The sequence below is a fragment of the Anticarsia gemmatalis genome, chromosome 18 (assembly GCF_050436995.1).
Source record: "Anticarsia gemmatalis isolate Benzon Research Colony breed Stoneville strain chromosome 18, ilAntGemm2 primary, whole genome shotgun sequence".
Classification (NCBI taxonomy): domain Eukaryota; kingdom Metazoa; phylum Arthropoda; class Insecta; order Lepidoptera; family Erebidae; genus Anticarsia; species Anticarsia gemmatalis.
The window spans coordinates 4746094-4769622 of record NC_134762.1 but is presented as its reverse complement, the minus strand read 5'-3'; the positions used below and the strand labels follow the sequence as shown (position 1 = coordinate 4769622).

At 33.7% G+C, this 23529-nt stretch overlaps 2 protein-coding genes across 2 annotated transcripts; one reads left to right on the top strand and one right to left on the bottom strand.

Moving 5' to 3' along the window:
- Positions 1 to 3877: 3877 nt before the first annotated feature.
- Positions 3878 to 7869, top strand: LOC142980590 (uncharacterized). Its single transcript, XM_076126053.1, has 4 exons — positions 3878 to 4009; positions 5890 to 5955; positions 6678 to 6848; positions 7416 to 7869. The coding sequence occupies exons 2-4, from the start codon at positions 5898 to 5900 to the stop codon at positions 7628 to 7630; spliced, it is 444 nt and encodes a 147-aa protein (XP_075982168.1). The 5' UTR covers positions 3878 to 4009; positions 5890 to 5897; the 3' UTR covers positions 7631 to 7869.
- Positions 7870 to 10995: 3126 nt separating this feature from the next.
- Positions 10996 to 21978, bottom strand: Capa (cardio acceleratory peptide capability). Its single transcript, XM_076126067.1, has 5 exons — positions 21966 to 21978; positions 17830 to 17904; positions 13484 to 13594; positions 12155 to 12334; positions 10996 to 11632 (listed from the first exon to the last, which is right to left on the bottom strand). Exons 2-5 carry the CDS (start codon positions 17894 to 17896, stop codon positions 11541 to 11543), a joined length of 450 nt encoding a protein of 149 aa, XP_075982182.1. The 5' UTR covers positions 17897 to 17904; positions 21966 to 21978; the 3' UTR covers positions 10996 to 11540.
- Positions 21979 to 23529: the final 1551 nt, after the last annotated feature.

The window sequence follows — 23529 nt, the reverse complement described above, 5'->3', positions numbered from 1 at the left end:
TATTCTATTCTTTTGGTTCTTTAACATGTTGAGTTGTTACTGATCGGGGGTATGGGAGAAATAAGACTGGCAGGTAAAGGTTGTATTTGCATTAATTGGAGTAAATGCTTTTATTGCTGCATTGTTATAGAGTATCGGTGAAATGTATATCTGTCTGTGTGTATTAAGCTTTTTAGCTTTTTAATTTGATGTTCCTATTTAGTCCCATAGGAGTACACGGTAAATCAGTTAAGACATGGGATTCATAATGATAAGACAAATCTATTGAGAACTTGCTTGAAGTATAAGTGCATAACATTTATTGCATAGGTACATTTATAGAATAAGGCTTTGAGTCTTATACCTATGTGTGAATCCAAAGACCAAAGAACGCCAGTAGCACCATTTCACATTTTCATATTGTTGATAAGTTTCAATGTTTCATACGAAAATTCGGATAGTTACTACAAGAAAAGCCTAATGAGAGGACTAGTATGTGATCGGAAACTATTAACACGTACGACATTGCGAATGCACTTAACTGTATTGGTGACATCCATCATGGATGCCGCGCAATTAACAACCTAATGTATTGGCCATGCAAAAACGTTTACCGTGCGTGAAATCATAAAAAAGACTGGATTAATTGAATAACAAAGGTTATAAAAATACTGTATAACAAGACTCCGGTTTTATTTGAATAAAGGTGTAGGCAGAGGTGTATAAAAGACACCCACGCTTGCCACGTTTCGCGGTTAAGATAGTGTCCCACGTAATGGCGGATGAAGCCGTTCAAAATACTAGGCACGACACCATACTCCTGGCTACTATTGGGAAGAGAAGTTGGAAAACCAATAGGACTTTGCTTACTTTTAAAATACTGTGTTTTAGATAAAATACTTTTTTAACTTTGCTCGGATATAAAGATGACTTTTTAATAGTTCAGGATGAGCGAGGTTTGGTGAAACCTATTCACAGATGGGTGACCAATGTCCAAAGACACTTTTAAAGTGCTTTTTTTACAGACCTTTAAAAGTGTTTAAAGGGTACTCTTTACATAGCTTTCGTTATGATAAATCAAAAGTTAATTTATGATATAAATCAAATGCAATAAATTCTAATGGATGTACGAACGAAATAAAAATATATTTTCAACACTTTCCACGACTGAATATCAAAAATGTAGACTGACGTATTATGCAAATAGTCAGAGAAAAAAATAACCCCAATGTTTTCTTTAGTTGTTATAAAAACTTGGAATGGAAAAGAACGTTGCCGGCGGTGAATTGAAAAGTTTTACAAAGGTGAAGTTCTTCTCTACTTTTACCTACCGTTATTGTTTTTTTATTGGAATCTTATGACATATTGATGGATACTCTTTGGATTCTTTATGTTTGAAAAACTAGGTATATACACTTAATGTAAACAAATTACGGCTTTTTGGGATTATTAATGCGTGGGATCAAACTGCAAGGGTTTAATAATTTCAGTTGTTTAGTCATCATACTTGGTAGTGAAGAATGGGAATGAATCCAAAAGGGATTAAAAAAAAAAGCGGGGATTGAAAGGATAGGAGACTAAATGATATTTGTAAAGGTTTCTTCATTCACTTGAAGGACTTTACCATATTACAATAGTTCAGGATTGTTGTCTAATTAGCCCTAATTAAAATCATTATACCTAAGCCATTACAAAATGAATATTTAAATCAAATATGAATAGTTTCAGCCGTCGTATTTTAGTTTTTACTAAATCTTAAAGCAACTTCAGGATTCGAAAATTATCTATAGATTGAAATGTCCTTTTATTTTTAAACGTTTAGGAACCGGAAGGGATACAAAATCAGCCAGCATTAATCAGACGACGCTTAATGAACCTGTCGCAAAAAGAACTCTTACTTCAAAGAAAAGTAAATTGAATACCAAACTTTATTTGATTATTGAGGTTTTAACTGTCTTAAATGTCTACGGGTTAAAGGGTTAAACTAATTTCGTAAAAAGATAATCCAAAGGTCACATTAATAGACATAAGACTCCTTTTTTACATAAGTAATTGACGTTTTATCAATCACATTGTAAATCATTTAGCGATTGAAAAAAGTGGACATGAGTTTTTTGCTCTTCTCTTAAGGTTCTACCTCGTCGACATGCTAATGGTAGATTCAGTAAATGTGGCGACTGCCACTAGTGTCAATATTTGACCTAAATTGATAAATAATTTAATTTTGCCATAATAAGACAATAATTTCACGTACATCAAGTATCAAGAATATTAGGTGTGTACACAAGTGCACTGTTCCCGAAGCCTTAAAAGTCAAGGATCAAGTTTCAGAACGGAAGGATTGTGTGTGCTTCTGTGTATTTGTATGCAAGTTATAGTAAGCACTAAAAGCATAGCCAATTACTAACTTTACAATAGTTTTTTTTTTGACTAGTCAAGAATTCTGCAAGTTACTCACTTTGAGTTCAGATGTCCATACCAGAATCCGTATGGTCAAGTAGCGTTTGTACAAAAAAACTTTCTAATACGATTGAAAGATATTTTTCATCTGTTTTTAAGCTTATTATAATAATTAATATTTTTTTATTTTAAGATCAGGTGCGTCGTACTTGTAACTGGAGGTCGTGTATGACAAGATGTATGGATGTGAATGAAGAAAGTTATAATGTTTCCTGGTCTCTGCCTACCCTTAGGAACCTAGCCTACTTTAAGAAGGCGTGATTTTATGTATGTATGTGTGCAACGAACCTATTTTTAACCGACATCGTAAACGAGTTAAAAGTACCCCCTTTTTTAATTTAATAATTCTAGTTAGAGTGACTAAAACAATATTTTCAATTTCTCCACCATCAATTAAACACAATCATAAGTAATTAATGCGTCGTTAAATAGGACTCGTACAAATATTTAAGATACCGCGCGTCAGAGGTCACACAGATACACATGTAGATAACTTAATTATTGTCTTCGGTTAACTAACAAAAATTGTAACATACTGTTATTACTTAATAAAAAAAACTTAACATATACATTTTAAGTCTCACGTTGTGTTTGTTTGTTAATAATCTTCTGAAATTATTATTGTGTTAAAAGTTACTTTTAAATTAATCTGTTTTCATTATTAAATTGTGAGATGAAAATAACCAATCGTGTGAAGTAAAAGATAGAAGTTAGTGTAATATTAAACTCTGAGATCTGTTTCATTGCTTAAATAAGTGATTAGCCGTTATTCAATTTAAGCAACTACTTTCATTTTGCAGCTTTTTCTAGTTCAAATAATGTAACTCTGTATGTACCTATATTGTAGGTTACTAGAAATCAATTTACTTGGAATATTTTTTCTTCTCATAACTACAGAATAACTTAAAACCTTTCTGATTAATATGGCCGAGTCACTTCTCTTTTATACCAATGGAAGAGGCACTATTTGCCTTTAAGTCATTCTCCTGTAAAATTACTATAATTTCAGCTGACTCATTCATTATTCTCTGGAAGTATCGAAATAACAGTTTTAATATTATCAAGTGAAACTCATATTTTCGAATCGAAATCGAGGCGTTTACAGCTACTTGCGCTCAGCGATCTGTACACGATCTGTGAGTAAGCAACCCTAAGTAGGTACGGTCTTTTCTTAGATGGGTCGATGGACCTAGTCGTAATTGGGCTGAGCGTCCCCGTATTTCGGAGAACACGTAAAAGGTCAATCTATGAATTATGACAAAGGTATTTCAAGGGCCTTGAACAACTTTGTCACCAGGTTTACCACTGACCATAGTAATATGATAAAATAAAATACCATATAATATTTTAATTATTTTTGTAACAAAGATCAAGACCAACAAGGCGTACTATAAACCATAACAAGACTATATACATCTGTATATTATTATGTTGTTAGTATCGACGACTGGGCAGTTTTATCAGTTACATTTCGAATGTGGACTATTTAGTACATATCTCTGTGACCCCTGTGTACCGATAATATTTGAAAGTGTATTGTGATTTTTAAAGTTTGAGTTTTATATAAATCGTGAGTATTTTTGTGTGAAATATTTGAATATTTATGTATTTAAGAATGCCAAATAAAAGAGCAACTACTGAAAGAGAACACTTTTACTTTTAGGACTTTAGTAAACAGTCGAACATAGAATCGAGTGACAACACTCTACTTAAAATTATAGTCTGACTACTTAATAGAGTGCCTTGGCATGCACGATCTATCTAGATTATAATTATTCTTTTCATTTATTTCCAATATAAAGTAGCTGAATCAAACACCCCACCGACAGAGGCAAACCTTACATCCATGGGTCTCTTAAGTTGTCAGACAGCTTTTGGAATATTACTCCTTTTTATTTTTTGTGATCTGTGCTAATCTATACTAATATTATAAAGCTGAAGAGTTTGTTTGTTTGTTTGTTTGTTTGTTTGTTTGTTTGAACGCGCTAATCTCAGGAACTACTGGTCCGATTTGAAAAATCTATACTAATATTATAAAGCTGAAGAGTTTGTTTGTTTGTTTGTTTGTTTGTTTGAACGCGCTAATCTCAGGAACTACTGGTCCGATTTGAAAAATTCTTTCAGTGTTAGATAGTCCATTTATCGAGGAAGGTTATAGGCTATATATCATCACGCTACTACCAATAGGAGCAGAGTACGACTGAAAAATGTTACAGAAACGGGGAAAATTTTGACATCTCTCTTATGTGACGCAAACGAAGTTGCGCGGGTCAGCTAGTGATTTATATTAGTGGATACATTTTCTATTTCTCTATTTACGGTAAAACAGGCGCAGGGAGCGCCTGTTTTACCGTAAATGTTAGTATTCCCATTTGATGATTCAGTCACGTAGTCACGCTTACGGGTTTATGTTAACTGTTTGTTCATCAATATCAATATTAGAAAAATACTACATTTGCACGGACACTGTGAAACCCTGTCAATAACTAATTCACATGAAATGTTATTTCAATCTACAAAAAGATAATATAATTTTTAACTAGTAAAACGATAGTTCTTAGAATCGACATTATACAAGTATTTAGTAAAACAAGTTCAACTTCCGGTTCGTGAACGTTAACCATTTTTACCAAGGACAATTTCTTGATGGGTAGACGCTTAATTTTTTTTAAAGACAACTCCCGCTCTAAGTATTACTCTTGTGTCGCGGGTACTTTTACAAACATACAAGCAACGAACATAATGTACAAGCCGACCCGAAACAATTATTTGAGGATCGCACAAAGAATTGTTCCGTGTGGGAATCGATCTCACGACCTCCCAATGCAATGGTAGTGGCGTGGCGACCTAAACCACTTCGCCAAGGAGGTAGTTAAATCCTTAATTATTTCCTGCAAGTTAAATGTGTAATGAATATGCTGTTAATTAGTGACAACAATTGGGGCAACTCTGAGCAGACCTAAGTAAGGATACACTTAGGATCACCATTCCATCAATGGTACAACAGCTCCAACTCAATTGGAAGTCCATTATAAACCTTTGGTAGTTTGAAGATTGTTTAAACCATACCGCGAAACTATGCTTTCCCTTAAAATGTACCTTTCCTTCCTTTAAAGTTCAAAAGTCTAGACAGGATTTAAGCTAAATTACTTAGACCTTTTTATACTCAAAGCAAATTAATTAAGCCCAATACATTTTTCACCTACAAAGATACAAAAGGAATACCTACGCCATTATGAGAACTGTTACGTCACATCCGACAGATAGAGCTTTTTACAGTAAAGAGTTGAACAAAGTGGGTAGACTTTTATTTAAGACAATGTTTTTGTTTGGTATATTTTTATAAAAGGTTACAACGTTTTCTTTAAGGAAAGGCGTGTAAAAACAATGTTTTATTACCAAATATGCGTTTTTTTTGGTGAATATGCTAATTTCCTATGATTGTTCCAGATATAAATATGTCGCCGTATAAAATGCTGTTCTCAGTAACTATATTACTATCGATGGTATACAAATGTAAGTACTTATTTTAAGTTGTTTTGCCATATAAATAAAAAAAGTGTTACTTATGGGCATGAAAAATAGATGTTGGCCGATTTTCAGTCCTACCTCCTACAGACATTTGGGTACCTCACAAGCTCACTGAAAGAAACCTACTGAACCTCATTTGTTATTTTTGAAGCCAAAGAGATTTTATTACAAGAAAAGACTTTTTCCCCGACCTATTATTATACCTATCTGATCAATATGAGTTCAAACAGAGCATCAAGCCTGCGTCATGAATACAATCTTCGTAATCATGTCATAAGTCTTATCCTAACTATATATTCGCTTAGCCTTTGTTCCAAACTATGTTGGAGCCGGCTTCCAGTCTCACCGGATGCAGCTGGATACCAGTGTTTTACATGGAGCGACTGCCTATCTGACCTCCACAACCCAGTTACTTGGGTATTAACACGATACCCTTCGGTAAGACTGGTTGTCAGACTTTCAAGCTTCTGACTACTGTTAACGACTGTCAAAGATCTTCGAAAATGACAGCCGGGACCCACAATTTAACGTGCCTTCCGAAACACGGAGGAACTCGATATGTATAAGATGGTCACCCATCCACGGAACAACCTCGGCAAGCGTAGCTTAACCTCAGAGATCGATCCGTGCGGCTGTTGTAAACTAAGCCACGAGCTCCTCTAAGCCTTATCCTAACTGTCAAGCAATAATCAACCTTATTTTTCCAGGCTCAGGTATATATTGCTTCTACTGTAACAGCGCGAACAACTCAGCATGCCTGGACCCCATGCAGTTCGACGATGAGACGCGAGCTCTCATCATACCAGTTATTGACTGTGATATAGCTGTACCCAGGGTCGAGAACATTGACTTCTTCTGCAGAAAGATTGTGCAGACTAGTAAGTGAAAAGCCTAAATAAATGGTGTATAATGCCCTCTCTGTTAATGTAGTGAATCTTCTGCTTTAAAAATACTGAGTTTGACTGAAGGAATCGGAGAAGGGAGGGGGTCTTAGTCTTCTTGATATCATTTTTGTATACCCCTTCCATATAAAAGATGACCTGTGATTTTAATCAGACATTTGTCACTGATTACAATAATATTTTCAGTCGTCAACTATTATAAAGTTAACTGTATTCCTAACTTAAACCCTTAACAAAATATTGATAGTAGCCCTGTTTTGTGCAGATTATTTTCAAAAAGACTACTCTTGTGTCGCGGTGACTTTACAAACATAGAACAGAAACAACCGACACAAAGTACAACCAGACCCGAAACAATTATTTGTGCGATTCACAAATAATTGTTTTGTGTGGAAATAGAACCCACAACATCCCAACGCAATGGCAGCGTCGTGGTGACGTAAGCCACACCGCCACGGAGGCAGCTGCCTAAATTTAGATACTTTACAAAGCTGGAAGAAAGGCTAGACTGATATACTTTACAATCATCTTTCCATTTTCCAGTTTTCCACCCTCACCGCGACTCAGAACTGCGAGTGACGCGGGGCTGCGGCTGGATTCGCGATCCTAACAATCGGCCGTGCTACCGAGCCGACAACCGCGACCACTTGGAGACCGTCTGTCAATGCTTCACCAACCATTGTAACAGCGCTGACGGACTTAATACCACCACTGCACTGTTTCTAGTCCTTGCTGTGTGCTTGTATTTGTATCGTTAGCCTTACTTTGTTCCTATCATTTTTCATATTCTATCATTTCTGATGTCGGTGCCGTATGCCGATCGAGTGTTTGTATATATATACACTACGTTCGATGAGACTGCACAGCGACGCCGTCGTGTTGCAGTTTTTTTTTTAAGTTTTCGTAAAGTTTAAATGTAAGAATTTTGTGTAAAGAAATATATTTGGATATTGGTCAAGTTTTTGTTGATCACGATTCGACGAAGCGTTTGAGTGTAGATGCTTTTTCATTTACCCAGAACCTACTTTCTTTTGCCTTTTTTTTGTAATCCTTTACTGTCTTCTTCTGAACTAAGGAAAACTCACTACGCTAGTGCGAGTTGAGGACATTGCATGCAGTAAAGAAATGTGTTGAACAATAACGAATATAACTTATAAATAGCATCCATTAATTGCTTGTCCTAATTACGTGTACGAGTGTTAAATAAACCACAACAGTGAATCAGGTCGCGGTGTTCCAACATTGGATTACGCGAGATATCATAACACGGAACAAAAGCCCGAGCGCCGCGTCCCGCACACGATCCGGTTGTCATTCACACTTATATTGTTTAACATGGTAGTAGATGTTCTTTATATTAATAACTAGCTTTTACCCGCGACTTCGTCCGCCACCTGAATTTTCCCGTGGGAATGCGTCATCTTCCCGGGGTAAAAAGAAGCCTATGTCCTTTCTCGGGTATCAAAATATCTCCACACCAAATTTCATGCAAATTGGTTCAGTAGTTTAGGCGTGACTGAGTAACAGACAGACAGACAGACAGAGTTACTTTCACATTTATGATATTAGTATGGATTAACTGCACGTTTGGCGCAGTGGTTAAAGTGCTCACTTCGCCGCAAACCGCAGCGCCTCGTGTGGTGGGTTCGAATCCCTCCCGGGACAAATATTTGTGTAATGAGCATGAGTATCTGTTCTGAGACTGGTTGTCAATTTATCTATTTATATATTTATTTAGAAGTATGTAAGTATTTGGTTACCATAGTACAAACTCTGCCTAGTTTGGAATTAAATGACCATGTGTGTGAGTTGTCCAATGAAAAAAAAAAATAGTAATTTCTGTGTTATATTAAGGTCTTTTCTTGCGACCCATAGCAGTGACGAAAAATAAGACTTTTTTAGTTAACAATACTACTAGCTATATTATCATAGCAAGCAAAAGTTTTAATATAAACCAAAAAAAATATCATAAACAGCAGAATAACGATTAAAAAAAACATCTGCATGGAGCTGCGTAACACCTTCGCGTAGCACCGCCTTTTTTCCTCGTAGCATGCTACGTGGCGTAGCGCACATGACTTTTTGCTACAGCTATTGCTATTCTACCGAAACTTTCTAGTGATACGCACACGAAAGTTGAAAGTTATTGTTTCTAATGCGTAAAGGAAGTTAGTTGTCATTGTAGGTGCGAACATAATATTTGTACGGCAATACACCATGAGAATAATAAATTAATTTACGACAAACTGTAGGCGAGAGTCGATGACGTAGATGCCAATGTTTAACTATTACGTTGGCGTTAAACTACAGAACTATAATGTTGATAAAAGCTTACACTTATTCACAAAATATTAACAATTTAAACTGTCCTAAATATTTAGCTATAATGAACCTTACTACATAGACATAGGTTAGAATTTTAAACAACATTATAGTTTATTTTTCTACCTGTATGTATATGTATTTCGTGTGTTGATTTGATTGGTGTTACTAATAAGCATAAAGTAGTAATTTAAAACCAGTAAAATAATTCAGCGCGGGAATTGAACCCACGACCTATCGTCTCACGAACCTTACCTCGTACGACCGACGTCAGCACGTTTTACTATGGTTTACTAATGTGTAGGTGTGTTACCAATAAAATAATATAACTTTTATACTAGTACTACATTAATAAGGTTATTATACTCTCTCTAATTAATTACACACAACCTACTAGTTAACATGTTTATGAGAGACTAGAGGCCGCCCGCGACTTCGTCCGCGTGGAAAAGTTCGTCCCGTGTAAATTTCTATCCCTCGGATCCGGACCGACTCCGGGATGAAAAGTAGCCTATGTGTTATTCTACCTACATACAAAATTTTATCGCAATCAGTTCAGTAGTATTTGCGTGAAAGAGTATCAAACATCCATACATACATACTCGCAAACTTTCGCATTTGTAATATTAGTAGGATTAATACAATATGCGTTGATAGAGCCTCTTTAACAAACGGTATTTGCTGAACTGATTAATATACACCTACGTACTAACAATTGAAATTAAGACAGAAGGTGTTAATACGTGCTTTTTAGTTAGTTTAAAATATATAGAATAGAATAGAATATTATAGTTTCTACTAATACACGAAGCATCATCAGCAGAGCTCACTTGTTGCCTAACCGCACTCCGTCAAAACTCTACTCGACCGACGACCGTCTAAGGCAAAGATTTCTGTCATTTCTTTGATTCTTCTTATATCATAAAAAATTATCACACATACATAAATTTACGTCATTTCTCCATAGGGGTAGACAAATCAAAGAAGGCCACTTGCTAAAAAAAAGTCCTGTGTTTCTTTCACATCCATACATCTTGTCGTATACGAAATTACCTCCACAATCCAGATACTTGGGTTATAACACGATACCCTTCGTTAAGACTGGTTGTAAGACTTTCAAGCTTCTGACTACTGTTAACGACTGTCAAAGGTCTTCGAAACTGACAGCTGGGACCCATAATTTAACGTGCCTTCCGAAACAGGAACTCGATATGTATGAGATGGCCACCCATCCACATCTGTTCTCTGTTGTTAACTAAATCACACTTAATAACTTGTACCTTATTATAGAAATGATTTCCTTTTGTATTAATAGAATATTTGACGCGTAATTCACAGTACTGTTTGTTTTAATCCTTCGCAGTCGTAGGACGGTGTATTTTTAATTTGTCCACTGCCTGAAGCGGGATAATCCTCTATTATCTTGTTACTTCAAATAATATAATATTAAGTAGAAAGAAATGAAGTGTACTTAAATTTTCGCGTTAGTCTGTGTCAATTGAAAATGTAAATAAACCGAGTTTATTATTAAACTTTAGATTAAATGTTTGTAGACGTGTCAGTGATCTGTTTTTAGAAAAAAATACTGGTTATTCTACCTATCGTATCAGCAATATTTTGTTTAAGTATGTATTCATAGTTAAGCGAATACTCTATTTATTGACTTAAAAAAGCTTTGGTTAGTTTCAAGTGTCACTCACTTCTGACATACAAATACAATTCATATAAAAGAAAATAGTGTGTAAAACATGAAGAAAAATGTGGGAAATTTTTGGTACAGTGTTATGAAATAAACACAAAATGTTAGACTGATCTTTATTTCAATAAATTAGAACATTATATATAAACAATTTAATACAATCTTTAATAATAAATTGCCAAAATTATTTCACGGATTTATATATTTTAACGGAATAATGAAACCCGCCCAGCCTCAGAAATGATTTTGGCAATAAATGTCTTAATTTAATAAACATTTTAGATTTTCTTAATTATTCTTATTACTATAGATACTTACAATGTGACGGTCTAGCTCCATTTACAATTAATTGAACAAACAATAATTAATTAGGCATTTTGAGGTGTAACTACATTGAGTCGCATCTACATGTTAACTTAATCTATGAATAAGGTCCAGCGCATACTGTAGACTTTTTCGAAGCGGGTTCAAACACTAACAAGATTATTTCTGTTTAAAATGTTTTAAGAATAATGACTAGAGAATGCAATTAATTTGACTAGTGCTATTTAATTTGCGACTAAAAGTCGTGTCTACAATATGCGGTGAATGTTGAAGCCAGTTCGGTTAGTCGTGAGGGTATGTGTATAGTTAAGTCAATGGAGGGCTTAGTTGGCTTGCCTCTTCTTGCGGTCGCCGTGGAGGGGCTCCGTCTGTTCAGGGTCACTGTGTTCGCTTCTCTCGTTCTGAATAGTCAGATCTGGGGAGAAAGCCATCTATTTATATTCTTTTAAGTAAGTAAGGTAGTAAGTAAAAATTTATGTTATCAACATTATAAATATCAGTCTTGAGTTCTAAAGACCAGTAGCACGATTCTCTACAATTACAACCGTCGAGTATCGAGATTTTGACATTTAAGATGTACTGCCAAAATGGTTTTTACTACGCCCTCTAGAGGCGCTGAACCGAATGTCATCCATATGTTTGTCATCATGTCATCCATTGTCGGTAATCGACAGTAGTAGAGTCGAGCTACAGTTAATTTTGAAACTCATGATATTGATTGAGTTAAATGTTATGAATAAGAATGCTAATAACGGTGACTGAAGAGAGGAATAAATATATTTTTTTTGACTGAATATTGCTATAATTACGTAAAATAATTATCTGAATAGAAAAACTTTAGTAGTCATAGAACCTCTATCTATTCAATCAATAAAAATCTAAAAGTCTTCTTGAAAAACAGCTGAAAATTAAAATTCTTAGGGGAATATTTCCATACCATCATCATCACTCTTGAAGGACCTGCCGAGTCGTGGACCGAACCACATGCCGGGGCTCTCAGTGCGACGGACGGGCATCGGCGCGTACTCGTGCGCAGGCTCTCCGCGCACTAGCGACAAGTCGCTGCGACCGACGCGAGGGAACGCGTATAGCTGCCGTTTCTCTGATGGCTCGTATTCTAAGGATAATTTTTTATTTATTTTATCACGCTTGTTATAAAGAGGTCTTCTTCTTCTTATCGTATGGTTAGTAGTCAACCTAGAGTCAAAGTTGTTCAAGCCGCCCGAAGACCTTTGACGTGGCTTAACGATTGTTATCTTAATAGACAACATCCCGGACCGACATTTTACGTGCCCTTCGAAGCACGGAAACGCCCAGCTCAAATATCGCTATACGGTACTCATCTATGGAATGGCTGCGCCTAGGTTTGCTTAACCCACAGATCGTTTACCGACCGGTGAGCGCAACCGGCTATGGGCAGAGGTATATGAAATACATTCACGTTTCACTATTTATAGTGTAAGCTCAATTATAGTAAGACCATTATCAAATGTAAGGTTTAGTACACAAGTACATTGTTTGTAAATGAGTTGCGTAGTCGATATTTGTTCCGCGATAGGATTTGTATTGAAGCGGTAGTCGCTTGGAGACTAAAATTGTTGAGATCAAAGGTTGTATAAGCCTTGTGTACGAGGATCCAAACGTAAATTAACTCGGTGAGGCGTAAAAAAAGCATAAAGTTCGACTTCATTTAAATGTAAATCATTAAATTAAGCTAAAACTCAGATTTGACAAGGCGAAATAATTTTGCAAATAGATAATGAACAAAAATGTAAATTATCTAAAACAATTTATTTGTATTCCAGGTAAGTGGGTGAAATCTAGTTCATAAATAATTAACTGAACTGTGACGTAAACGGTCTTTGTAACTAATCGAGAGCTTAGTTTTTCTTTGAACAGTTAAGCACCTAAAGCATGAAAGAATACTTAATTACAAACAAATTCAGCAGTATTTAAATAATTCCCCAAAATCAAAACACGAAGTCTATTTCTGGACAAAAATCTGAAATTATTTCTTGATAAGGTCAAATTCAAGTCACAATTATAATATAGTACCTACTTGAAATTACTAGTCATATTGTTTACTGATTTTTTTCTAATGAGATTAAGGGTTAGTTTCACTATTTATTGAAAACTGTCGAATAAGTTTCCCGGTAGATAAACTTACAGCAAATGTACGAAAAAAGGTGTCAAAATTTCATCTCAGTAAATATGTGATAGTCATTCAGAATAAAATTTCGATGAGACCGTTTTGTTTTTGACTTACCTAAATAAAGATCGTTGAGGGGTAGCTGCCAGGTATTCCTTGAGGCACGTCCCACGCGTGGGAACGGGTACAAGTTGAGAACACCATCCCGACGGAGTTTCACGCTGCTGTCTGTGGGCAAAAACTTAGTATTAGAGCCTTTATTTGCTCATTCTTCTTTAAACATTCTCAACGCCGCGGGATAAAGTAAGATTGCACCCAAAAAATTCCTTTTTCTAATTGTCTTCGTTTTTAAAGACGATTCATTAACTACGAGTTTTGATGGAGTCAAAATTGTACTAATGCCACTACGTCAAAGTTCCAACGATAACATGATACTTAAGAATTGCTTCTCTCTCTCTCTTCCATGCTATGAGTCCCATATGGTAGTGGGGTCAGCCTTAAGAATTGCTTAAGGTTTTTAAAACATTTGGCCGTTAGTCGTGACGAACTAGAATTATTCTCCGTTTAAAGTTAAAGTATACTGTTACTAACAGTATTAAGAGTTGATCCCCCATAATTGGAATTATTATCAGTTAAAGTTTAAAAAATACTGCAACTGAAATTGTTGACGGGTGAATTCTCCAATAAGCCATCGACGTTAAAAATGTACATAGCAAAGTAACTAAGCCAACTACTAGATACTGTAGACTCTAGATAGTAAATATGATAAAGTTTATCAAAGTTAATAGTATTAAGTTTAAAGCTAGGCTAGCTAGAAACACTTTGTGGCCCTATAACTGTAGGTAGCCAGTCGACTTCCTGTGAGACTAATAAAGTTTGCGACATCCGGTCAGTGGCTACTGAAGTGTACGCTTTGAAATATTCAGCTATACATAGGGAGTTATTTACTAGTTTGAAGATGAATACTGTAATACGATTTAGAGCAGCAGTCTTGTATGACAAATGGAACATTATAAGTATGTACTTTTTCTCTGAAAAATGTCTTGAAGATGGAGCACTTGCTAAGTAGAGAATTCCCGCGAGATATCTACAATATAGTCACTTTCTAATGTTAAAGTTACAAATTAAAGTTGATATTAGAAGAACTTATTAATATGTTCATAGAAATATCATGTTTATTTAATCAAGTTAAAAATATTGCCTTAATTTTTAAGCGAAGCAAGTGCACATTTTTATTAAGTAAATATAATTTCTAAAAATTCGGTTCAAAATCATAAAATAACTTTGACTAAAAATAACAAAGTTTACAATCCTTAAAATCTCCACTTTTATCTATACTCTAAAAATACCAAATAAAAACGAAATAAAGCTGTGGTATTGAAATAGTGCGGCCACGTAGTGTGTGCCTCACAAATTGACAGATGGCCGCGCGGTACCGCCGCAAATAGCGAACGATTCAATGTAATAGATCACGATCAGACGTTTTACTTCCAACCTCGACTTACGTAGGCTCCGAATCCTATGCATTGAGATTCTACCTTGAAAAAATAGTAGAAGAACAAGCAAAGTTTTGACTGTATTAGTATTCAGTAGGAAAATCTTTTGACTTTTTCTGTATAAATAAAAAAACAAATGACTTTTGTTTTTCTTTTTAATACACAGGGAAGTGTTTTTGGTCTGTATGTCAAAATAATAAACAGAAAAGAGAAAATTTTAACAACCTCGTGAAAAAGCTGTAGAATTCTAAATTAAGGAGACTCTTTTAGGATACCCGAAATGTAGCAAACAGTAATTAATTGATATCTTAATATAGCTTTATATAACAGCTATGACCTACATAGCGTCTAAATATGATCCTTTTAAACTTATGGTACGTAGGTTTAAGGATAATAAAATAACTTCTATTTGAAACGAATGTTTTTAAAATAATGCGTCTTTCTCCGAAACTGAAGCTGGAAAACGTTAATAACGATGCCAACGCGTTTTCTTAGTAACAACTTGACAATTAAATTAATATCTTGATATGAGTAAAGTTTATACTGCCACGCAATTAACCAAAATAGTTATAAGTTCATATTAAGTAAGTATATTGATAAAGTTTTGTAATCATAACGCATTTATAACGTTTTAGAAAGTTTATCGATGTGCGTTCTTAGAAACAGTATGTCACCTTTTGCATTCATTGATGAAGTCAGTTTTGCATGTTATTCGCCCACGCCTACTGGTAACTTTCAAATTATTTCACAGTTCGAAACTCATTAGTTATTAGATAGATTATACTTTGTTTTACGTAATATGTTAGAGGACAAGTATAAAAATACGAAATAATCTATTCTTTTTATGTCCCGAACTCGAAATATAGTTTTACTTAATCGAACCATAGAAAAAATATACATATGTACATACATAAAATTTCGCCTTTTTCCTATAGGGGAAGGTAGAGACCAAAGAAAGCCGCTTGGTACGATACAAAATTAAAACAGAAAAAATATTCGTTTAAATACCTATACGAACCCTAACATTACGTGTTCAACGAGTTTACTCGTGTTTTCGTTGATTTTTCTCGATTTCGAACATAGATAGTAATACATGGCTTAGTTATATTAGTATCCAGTTTTAGATAACGCGGATTTTACATATCTTACTAATCTTCATTTCCCTTGAGAATATTTTCCAATCTCCTTTCCACTACCCCGTGAAACATGGAAGTCAAGTTAAGTCAACATAGCTAATACGAATATGTATTAAATATTCGTTGAACGCACAAATGCGCTAACAATAATCCGATAAACCGCTTAACGTAACGTTTGTTTGTTTTGTGTGCATAATCCATTGATTCCATGGGTTTAAAACACGCCTACCTGTTATGCAGTTATTGAGGTTTACTTAAGAATTTACAGCGGGAAATATTTCATGGTGAATTTACGAAATGGTTGGTTTTCCTTTAACTGTCTTCCTATTACGCTTTAATCTATACTAATATTATAAAGCTGAAGAGTTTGTTTGTTTGTTTAAACGCGCTAATCTCAGGAACTACTGGTTCGATTTAAAAAAATATTTCAGTGTTAGATAGCCCATTTATCGAGGAAGGCTATAGGCTATATATCATCAGGCTACGACCAATAGGAGCAGAGCAGCAGTAAAAAATGTTACTAAAACGGGGAAAATTTTGACCCATTCTCTCTTATGTAACGCAAGCGAAGTTGCGCGGGTCAGCTAGTTAGTTATATTGTGTGTTACTATGTGTGTGTCTAAGTTATTTAGATTTACTTTAAAATTGAAGTTTTTAATACATGCACCTGGTAATTGTAATAACTGTTAATTGTTCAATTAAGAGAAAATTTTCTCTTAGATCTAAAAAGGTAGAGTCGTTTTCACCCCTTAGATTGGGGTGATAAGACTATTTTCCAATATAACTATAATAATGGAAAACAGACAGTAATAAATGGTTACTTTCTTTACAATGGATATGTTTCAAAAGTCTATAGTCTACAAGAAATATTATAAAAGTTAAAAAGTGTATCCCATAATTCACCTTGCGTTTACTCTACATCGTCGTCACAATCGCGATCTCATTTAAATTCCAACTTATAATAAAACAAGTCTAACGTTTTATCATAATATATGTATATTCTTCTGAGTTTAAATTTACCGATAAATCAAGTTTGAAACCAAATCTTATTCAGAATTCAACTTACGATACGCAAAGGTTGTGTTCACACAAGTTGTATCGTTTCCACTCGAGAACACTTCTTACGGTCCATGATTTAAGATAATACATACAGGTCGGTAATAGTTGAGAACGTTTCCAAGTTTCTAAGAGGTATCTACTTGGAATTATATATTGTTTGGATGTATAGAAATTGGTGTAATGCTAACCTTCAGGTAGGTCACTATTGGTGTCTAGGTATAATATAGATATATGTCTTGATAGTAAAGAAGATTCTTCTAATACAAAATACATTGGTGGTAATTAATTCTTGCCTGTATTACCTACTATTTGTATAATATTATATCGCCTAAGATGTATGTCTTAGTTTGTATTTTATAATGAGTGAGTTTCTAATCTAATGGTGGAGATTGAATTCTCCCGATAATAGGTTCTTACTTTTAATGTCGTGATTTCTACTCTAGTGATGATGTCATTTTGGTTGGAAGTACTTGTAGTATATAAAATGTTGTGTACTGTGTTGACTAGCTCAAAGCAAATTGGTGAACCAAACTTTTACTTTTAAGGAGTAAAAAAGGATTTAGGGGTAATAAATTATAAACATACAAAACTGGATTGTATCTTCAGTTGAAAAAAACATTAGATGCAGTGAGTGTATAAATTTTAGTGAAAGCCTTTTCTGAAATATAGTAGGTATGTTGGTGCAACTTTAGTAGAAAAAGGTCATTAGATCATTGAAGGTTGAAGTTACTTATGTCGTACTGGTTCAGAAACTAGAAGAAGTGTGACTTACGGTAAGCACTGGCGAGCGCAGAGGAGAACAGGAACAGGGAGACGAAGATCCTCATCGTGGGCTGCATCTTGATTTCTGGACAAACAAATAAATATATTATTAGTCAATAAAAAAATACAAGTAAAAGGAAAGCTGGAAAGGCCTAACCCCTCCCTGATTACGGAAGGAGACCTTTACCCAGTCATGGGACAGCAATGGAGAAAATTTATCTTATATTATTATAAGAGAAAAACAATAGTTGTAACCGTAGCTTTTTCAGAAGTGGTGAAATTGGTCATTAATACTTCATATTGAAATGTTTTCAGTACTGACATTTGAGCCAAATAAGAAGGCAAGAATATTGTGCAAAAATACAGCCCTTATCAAAACTACTTATAACTTTAAAAGTATTTACAAAATATGAATTTATACGTCCTACCTAAAATCTAAGGTAAGATATATTCGTAATGTATAACAACAAGTCATTAAGAGTAAAGTAGCGATACACATCTAATCCTGGATCTAACATTAAACATTCAGCAAGTAATCGAGCCTTATCTCATATCTTCGCATGTAACCTTTTGTACAGATACTTATTATAAGTTTAAAATGTAATACAGTTTCTAGGTATCATTAGTGGTTTGGGAACTTTTAAACGACTGATATGTGTTATTAATATACCTGTATGATAAATTAGCTTCTAAGCGTGACTTTCCAATGACTTTTCGAAGTGTGTATTAGAAAAAATTGTCACTTGCTCTAACGGTAAACATCGTGATAAAACCTGGCATGCCTAAGACTGGTTTAATACATTTCTTCAGGGCTTGCAAAGTCCCTTACCCGCACTTGGCCAACGTGGTGGCCTCAAGACTTTCCCGTTTCTAGTTCGGGAGAAGACCCTTACCCAGCAGTGGGACAGTAATGGGTCAAAAAAACGCTATAAGTTTATCCAGGCTATAAGCTATCAGTGTAATTCCTTGAAAATCCGTCCAGTAGTATTTTTGTGAAAGAGTAACAAACATACATTCATCCATTCTCACAACCTTTCACATTTATAACATTAGGTACTAGTAGAATTTAAAATTAGCTTTGACTGCTATGTTTGTCTGTTATGTTTTCATGATAAAACTGCCGCGCCGAATTAGATGAGGCTTAGTTATTAGTTAGTAATGTGAGTGGATATATCACATGTATTACATATGAACGGACATTTTAATTTTTATTCACAAAAAAGCAGAATAAGGTCAAAAACACGAAAGATACCCTTCAGAAAATTTGAAAATACCATTTAAATACGAAAATGAAGCTGATGCTACACTCTTTGATATATGAGATGCTTTAAGAAAGACGACTCTGTCACTTATTAAAGATGACACAGCTGTATTCAAAAATATTTAATTTGCTTTTTTAATTCTTTAGAAAAGTATTGGCTGTCGTCCATTTTTGTTTTTGCATATTTTATACACGCTAGCTTGAAACCATGTCAGTATTTAATATATCAATATTGGTTTAACAATGTTTTCCTAAAATGCTAACTGTTGATGCTGAATATAATAAATTTTGATTATTAATTTTCAGCGCTTCGAACATGTAAATGTAGAAATCCAAAAAAAAAACTTGTTATATTATGTAGGTATAGTGAATTCTACGAAATAATATATTCACGTTATTTTTACACAAAAACGGGATATTTTCTATATTTAGCTTATACAAAGTAAATAACTAAGCTTACTAGTATTTTCAGTGCTTAATGTTACGTCACACGTAAGCTCAAAGTTCCGTAGAACCTTTGTGAGGAACATCTAACAAAACGGTTCTCCCTAAGGAGTAACACTGCCTTTCATCTAGGAATCTACCTTAAAACAACTACTGAATTATAAAACAATTAAGTAGTAAAGAACACAAATATTGCTAAGTAGAGAATTTCTTGAAGAAGAATGATTTTATGTCTAAAAGGACAGTCTCGTTAAGGAATAATAAAAAAAGATTGATTTTAGACAGATATCAACGAAATTGAAAACCACTCGGTAAACAACAATTTTAGGGCAGGAAAGAAAGAAAACCATTGTGAAAGCTCTCATGTGGTATAAAAATTACCATGTTTTTTAACATTACGTTTAACTAACTTTACAAATCATTGGGTTTTTGTAAATGTCTGATATTCGAAATGTTATTTCAAAAAGCAAAACCATTGCCAACATAAAAAAAAGAACCAGCGGAAAAGAGTATAAAAACAAAGAAGCTAATTTGAATAACGAACGAATGTTCTTTTTTAAAACAGAAGTTTTATGAAAAGGTGAGAAATTGTTGAACACTATTTGTTGAGTAGTTAGTTGCCAAGTTATCAAGTCAAAGAGATTTAAAAACGTGGCGCACTGACCTTTTTTTTAAACTACTGATTTCAAGCAAGATCTGTTAATATTCAGTAGAATATAGTTTTCTTGAATAAGTGTTGTGAATTATAATGCACGTTAAAATTCGTGTTGTTTAGAAGTACATATCAATGTAGCTCTATACAAATGATGTCTTGAATGTTAGCACTTTTTACGTTATGAGTGTCGTGATATATCATGTTATTTTAAAAAAACATTTGAATTCAGACTTCATATGTAGGTTTTGACTCCTTTAATGATTTTTATAGTTCGATTACTTTATTTTAAAAGAATAAATTAATAGTTCTCTACCAACGCTTTTCGAGCGTGTAGAAAGTATAACTAGAAAATAGGAATTATTACGATTCTTTATACAACTAAAAACTTGCGATTTGGTATACTTATTATAATTTAGAACAACTGTTGAAAGAAGCTGCATAAAAGATCATGATGAGGATTCTGCTACAATTTTAATATTATTAACCTTATTTTTTATAGCTTATAGAAGAATAACTCTACAATTGGTATATTATTATAAATACTTAAAGCTATCAAAGTCAGACATATCCGCGATTTACAAAGGACTTAAACCGTCGACAGTTAAAAGCCTTTTAGAAATACGATAATTTTAATATCTAGCAACATTGTTTACTCGTTACAAAAAAGGTCGTTTGCTTTGTCAATAATTAATTTTTTAAAAAGGAAATACAAAAAGGTATTTATTGTTGCAGCGTTTTTATAAAAAGTTAATTTTATAATGTCTTGCAGAGTTTTCTTGGTCAAAAATAAGTTGAATGAGTACTAAATATTTTTTGAATGAAATGTTTAATGTTTGAAACATGACAGAAGTTAAAAATAATAATATGTTCCCGAGAGGAAAAATCTCAGTATTTTTCGTTGTAATAATACGGGTTTATTTCTATAAGGAAAATTTTTCCGTTAGCATGCCTGCCGATGTTTCCTTTACTATATTATTGATATCGTAGAATAATTTTTCTTTCGACAGATTAAATATCAAAACTTTGCAGAAACGGCAAAAAATGTGTGTTAATAAAATTATTTGACTACTAAAATGACGGCACTAAACTACATTAAATATATTTTTAAATGCACAAAAGCGTACAAGAAACTTTTAATTAATAAACAATTGAGATGTTATTTTCACACACAATATTCTTTTAAACAAGGAACAGTTTGATTATTTCTAGCTAAACTTAGTCTTTCAATATACTAATATTAGATATTGTATTAAATGTGATACAGCAACTAACCTCATTGTGTACAAAGCTTTCCATTACGGGCTCATTTTAAACGCTAAGTGCGCTTGCACCGCAGCTTTTAAACACATTAATGGGTTTTTAACGTGAAATATTGCTTATTACAAACTGTTTAACGTAGGAAAATTAACTTTATCAAATAGAAATCCGTTTACTTTACAGTGTTTTTCAGAATGCGAGATATTTTTTTCAAATAATGTAAAAAAGAACCACAGAATTGAACTCCATTTTTTATACGAATTGGACTTTAAGAAAATTCTTAATTTGAAATTAAAAAAAACAGCAGATATTTTTTTTTATAAAATATCTACACCAATCCATCTTTTCGAAAAAAGAACACCGATACATTCTGAATTTATTTCAACTAGAAATATTTATTCGTAATTTTTTACCACCAAATTATTTTTTTAAGTTGAAAAAAAAAACTACGAACATATACTAGAGCAGAATAAAATGATGATGTAGTATATGATAGTGTGATAGTAAGAAGTGATAAGAGTACACTTACCTCGTCCACCTGTTGCTCGTCGAATGATGCCCGCTGATCTGTAGCACAGTTTATATAGGCCCCGCCGCCGTAGCACGCAGCGAACCTCAAACTTTTTACACATTCCTTTTGTTTTATTTTCTGGCGGGATTTTAAGTATTTGTTTAGTTTATTATACGTAGGTATGTCTGCAGTATTTTCTTATTTGTCTTTTAAGAATTAAAAAAAAAGAAGAAGCAAAAATCATTGCGCATGCTTGGCAACAAGATTTGGAGCTCGGTGTATAAATCTATGAGTATACTAAAGTAATATATTAAAATATAAAATATTCGAGATCAGCTATATTTACTAAACAAAAGAATCCTTGATTTTTTTGGGCCTTAATCTAAAGATATTATTTAAATAATTCTTTGAACCGAGTTAAACTAAAGATACACTATAATTTAGTATCCAATATCCGTCAATAAAATCAAATAATTTGAAGACTAAAACTTATTGATTAGTAACGAGAAATATGTACAAACTTTGAATAATATTAGTTCTAAAAGTATTCAAACTTCAAAGGAACCTTCAGTATCCTGTAAATCAAGATTCTTTGTAAATAAAGGAAAGCTTTCTCAATTTTCCATATGACTACACTTCTAGTTACAAAGAAAACTATATATTCTCGCCAATGTCTATGACAGACTTTGAGTCCTAGACAAGACCGAGATGTATCAATAAACAGAAAAATACTGATTTAAGAAACATTTTATCATGAAACATTTATTTGAATAAAATTAAGCTGGATTTTCCTTAAAAAAAGCCCGGATTGTGTCTTTTTCTCCAATTATGTTTAATTTATGGTCAGAGTATGTTAGTAAATCTAACGTCTTGAAAACAAACACGGGCATCTACTTTATTAGATTTTATTTTTTTAATCTACAAATAATGTGTGGATAAATACGTCAAAATAACTTTATTTACTTAATTAATTCAACCTGGAATGGCAAATTCTATTCCCCAGCAGATTTTGATGATCCCAAAGCGAAATTGAGTGGAGTCGCAGAAATGTCTCATTGTTTCTCTGTAAATAACTTGAATCTAACTCCGATGGTTATCGCAGAAGCGGGGACCAAAACGAAGATGGCGAAATGACCTGGACGCGTATAACGACTGGTCTGAACTTGCTTCCGATAGGGTTATTTGGAAAGAGAGCGTGAAATGAACCGTTGTGTTCCGTCTGTGTCATGCGCGATAGTGTGTGTGTGTGTAAAAGTGGCTAATACAATAGGTTGTAGAAACTCGATAAAATTAACTAAATAAATTCGCACGAGTAGAGGATTACTCGTGTAAAGTTTGAGCGCCACAGACGGCGGTGTAGCGGAATCACGTTCGCAGTGTTTAAACATAATTCATTTACGTTTCGCCCCGTAGCCACCGCCCCCGTGTCTTCGCAAACTAGCCATTATCGTGTCTTTTATTTGTTGAAACTACTCATTATAGTTTAATAGAAGATTTTTAAGTTTTATGAAATAGTTTGTTAGTAATTTGATTAAGTCATTAATAATTTCGAAACTTTAAAGGATTGGCGACTACAGTAGCG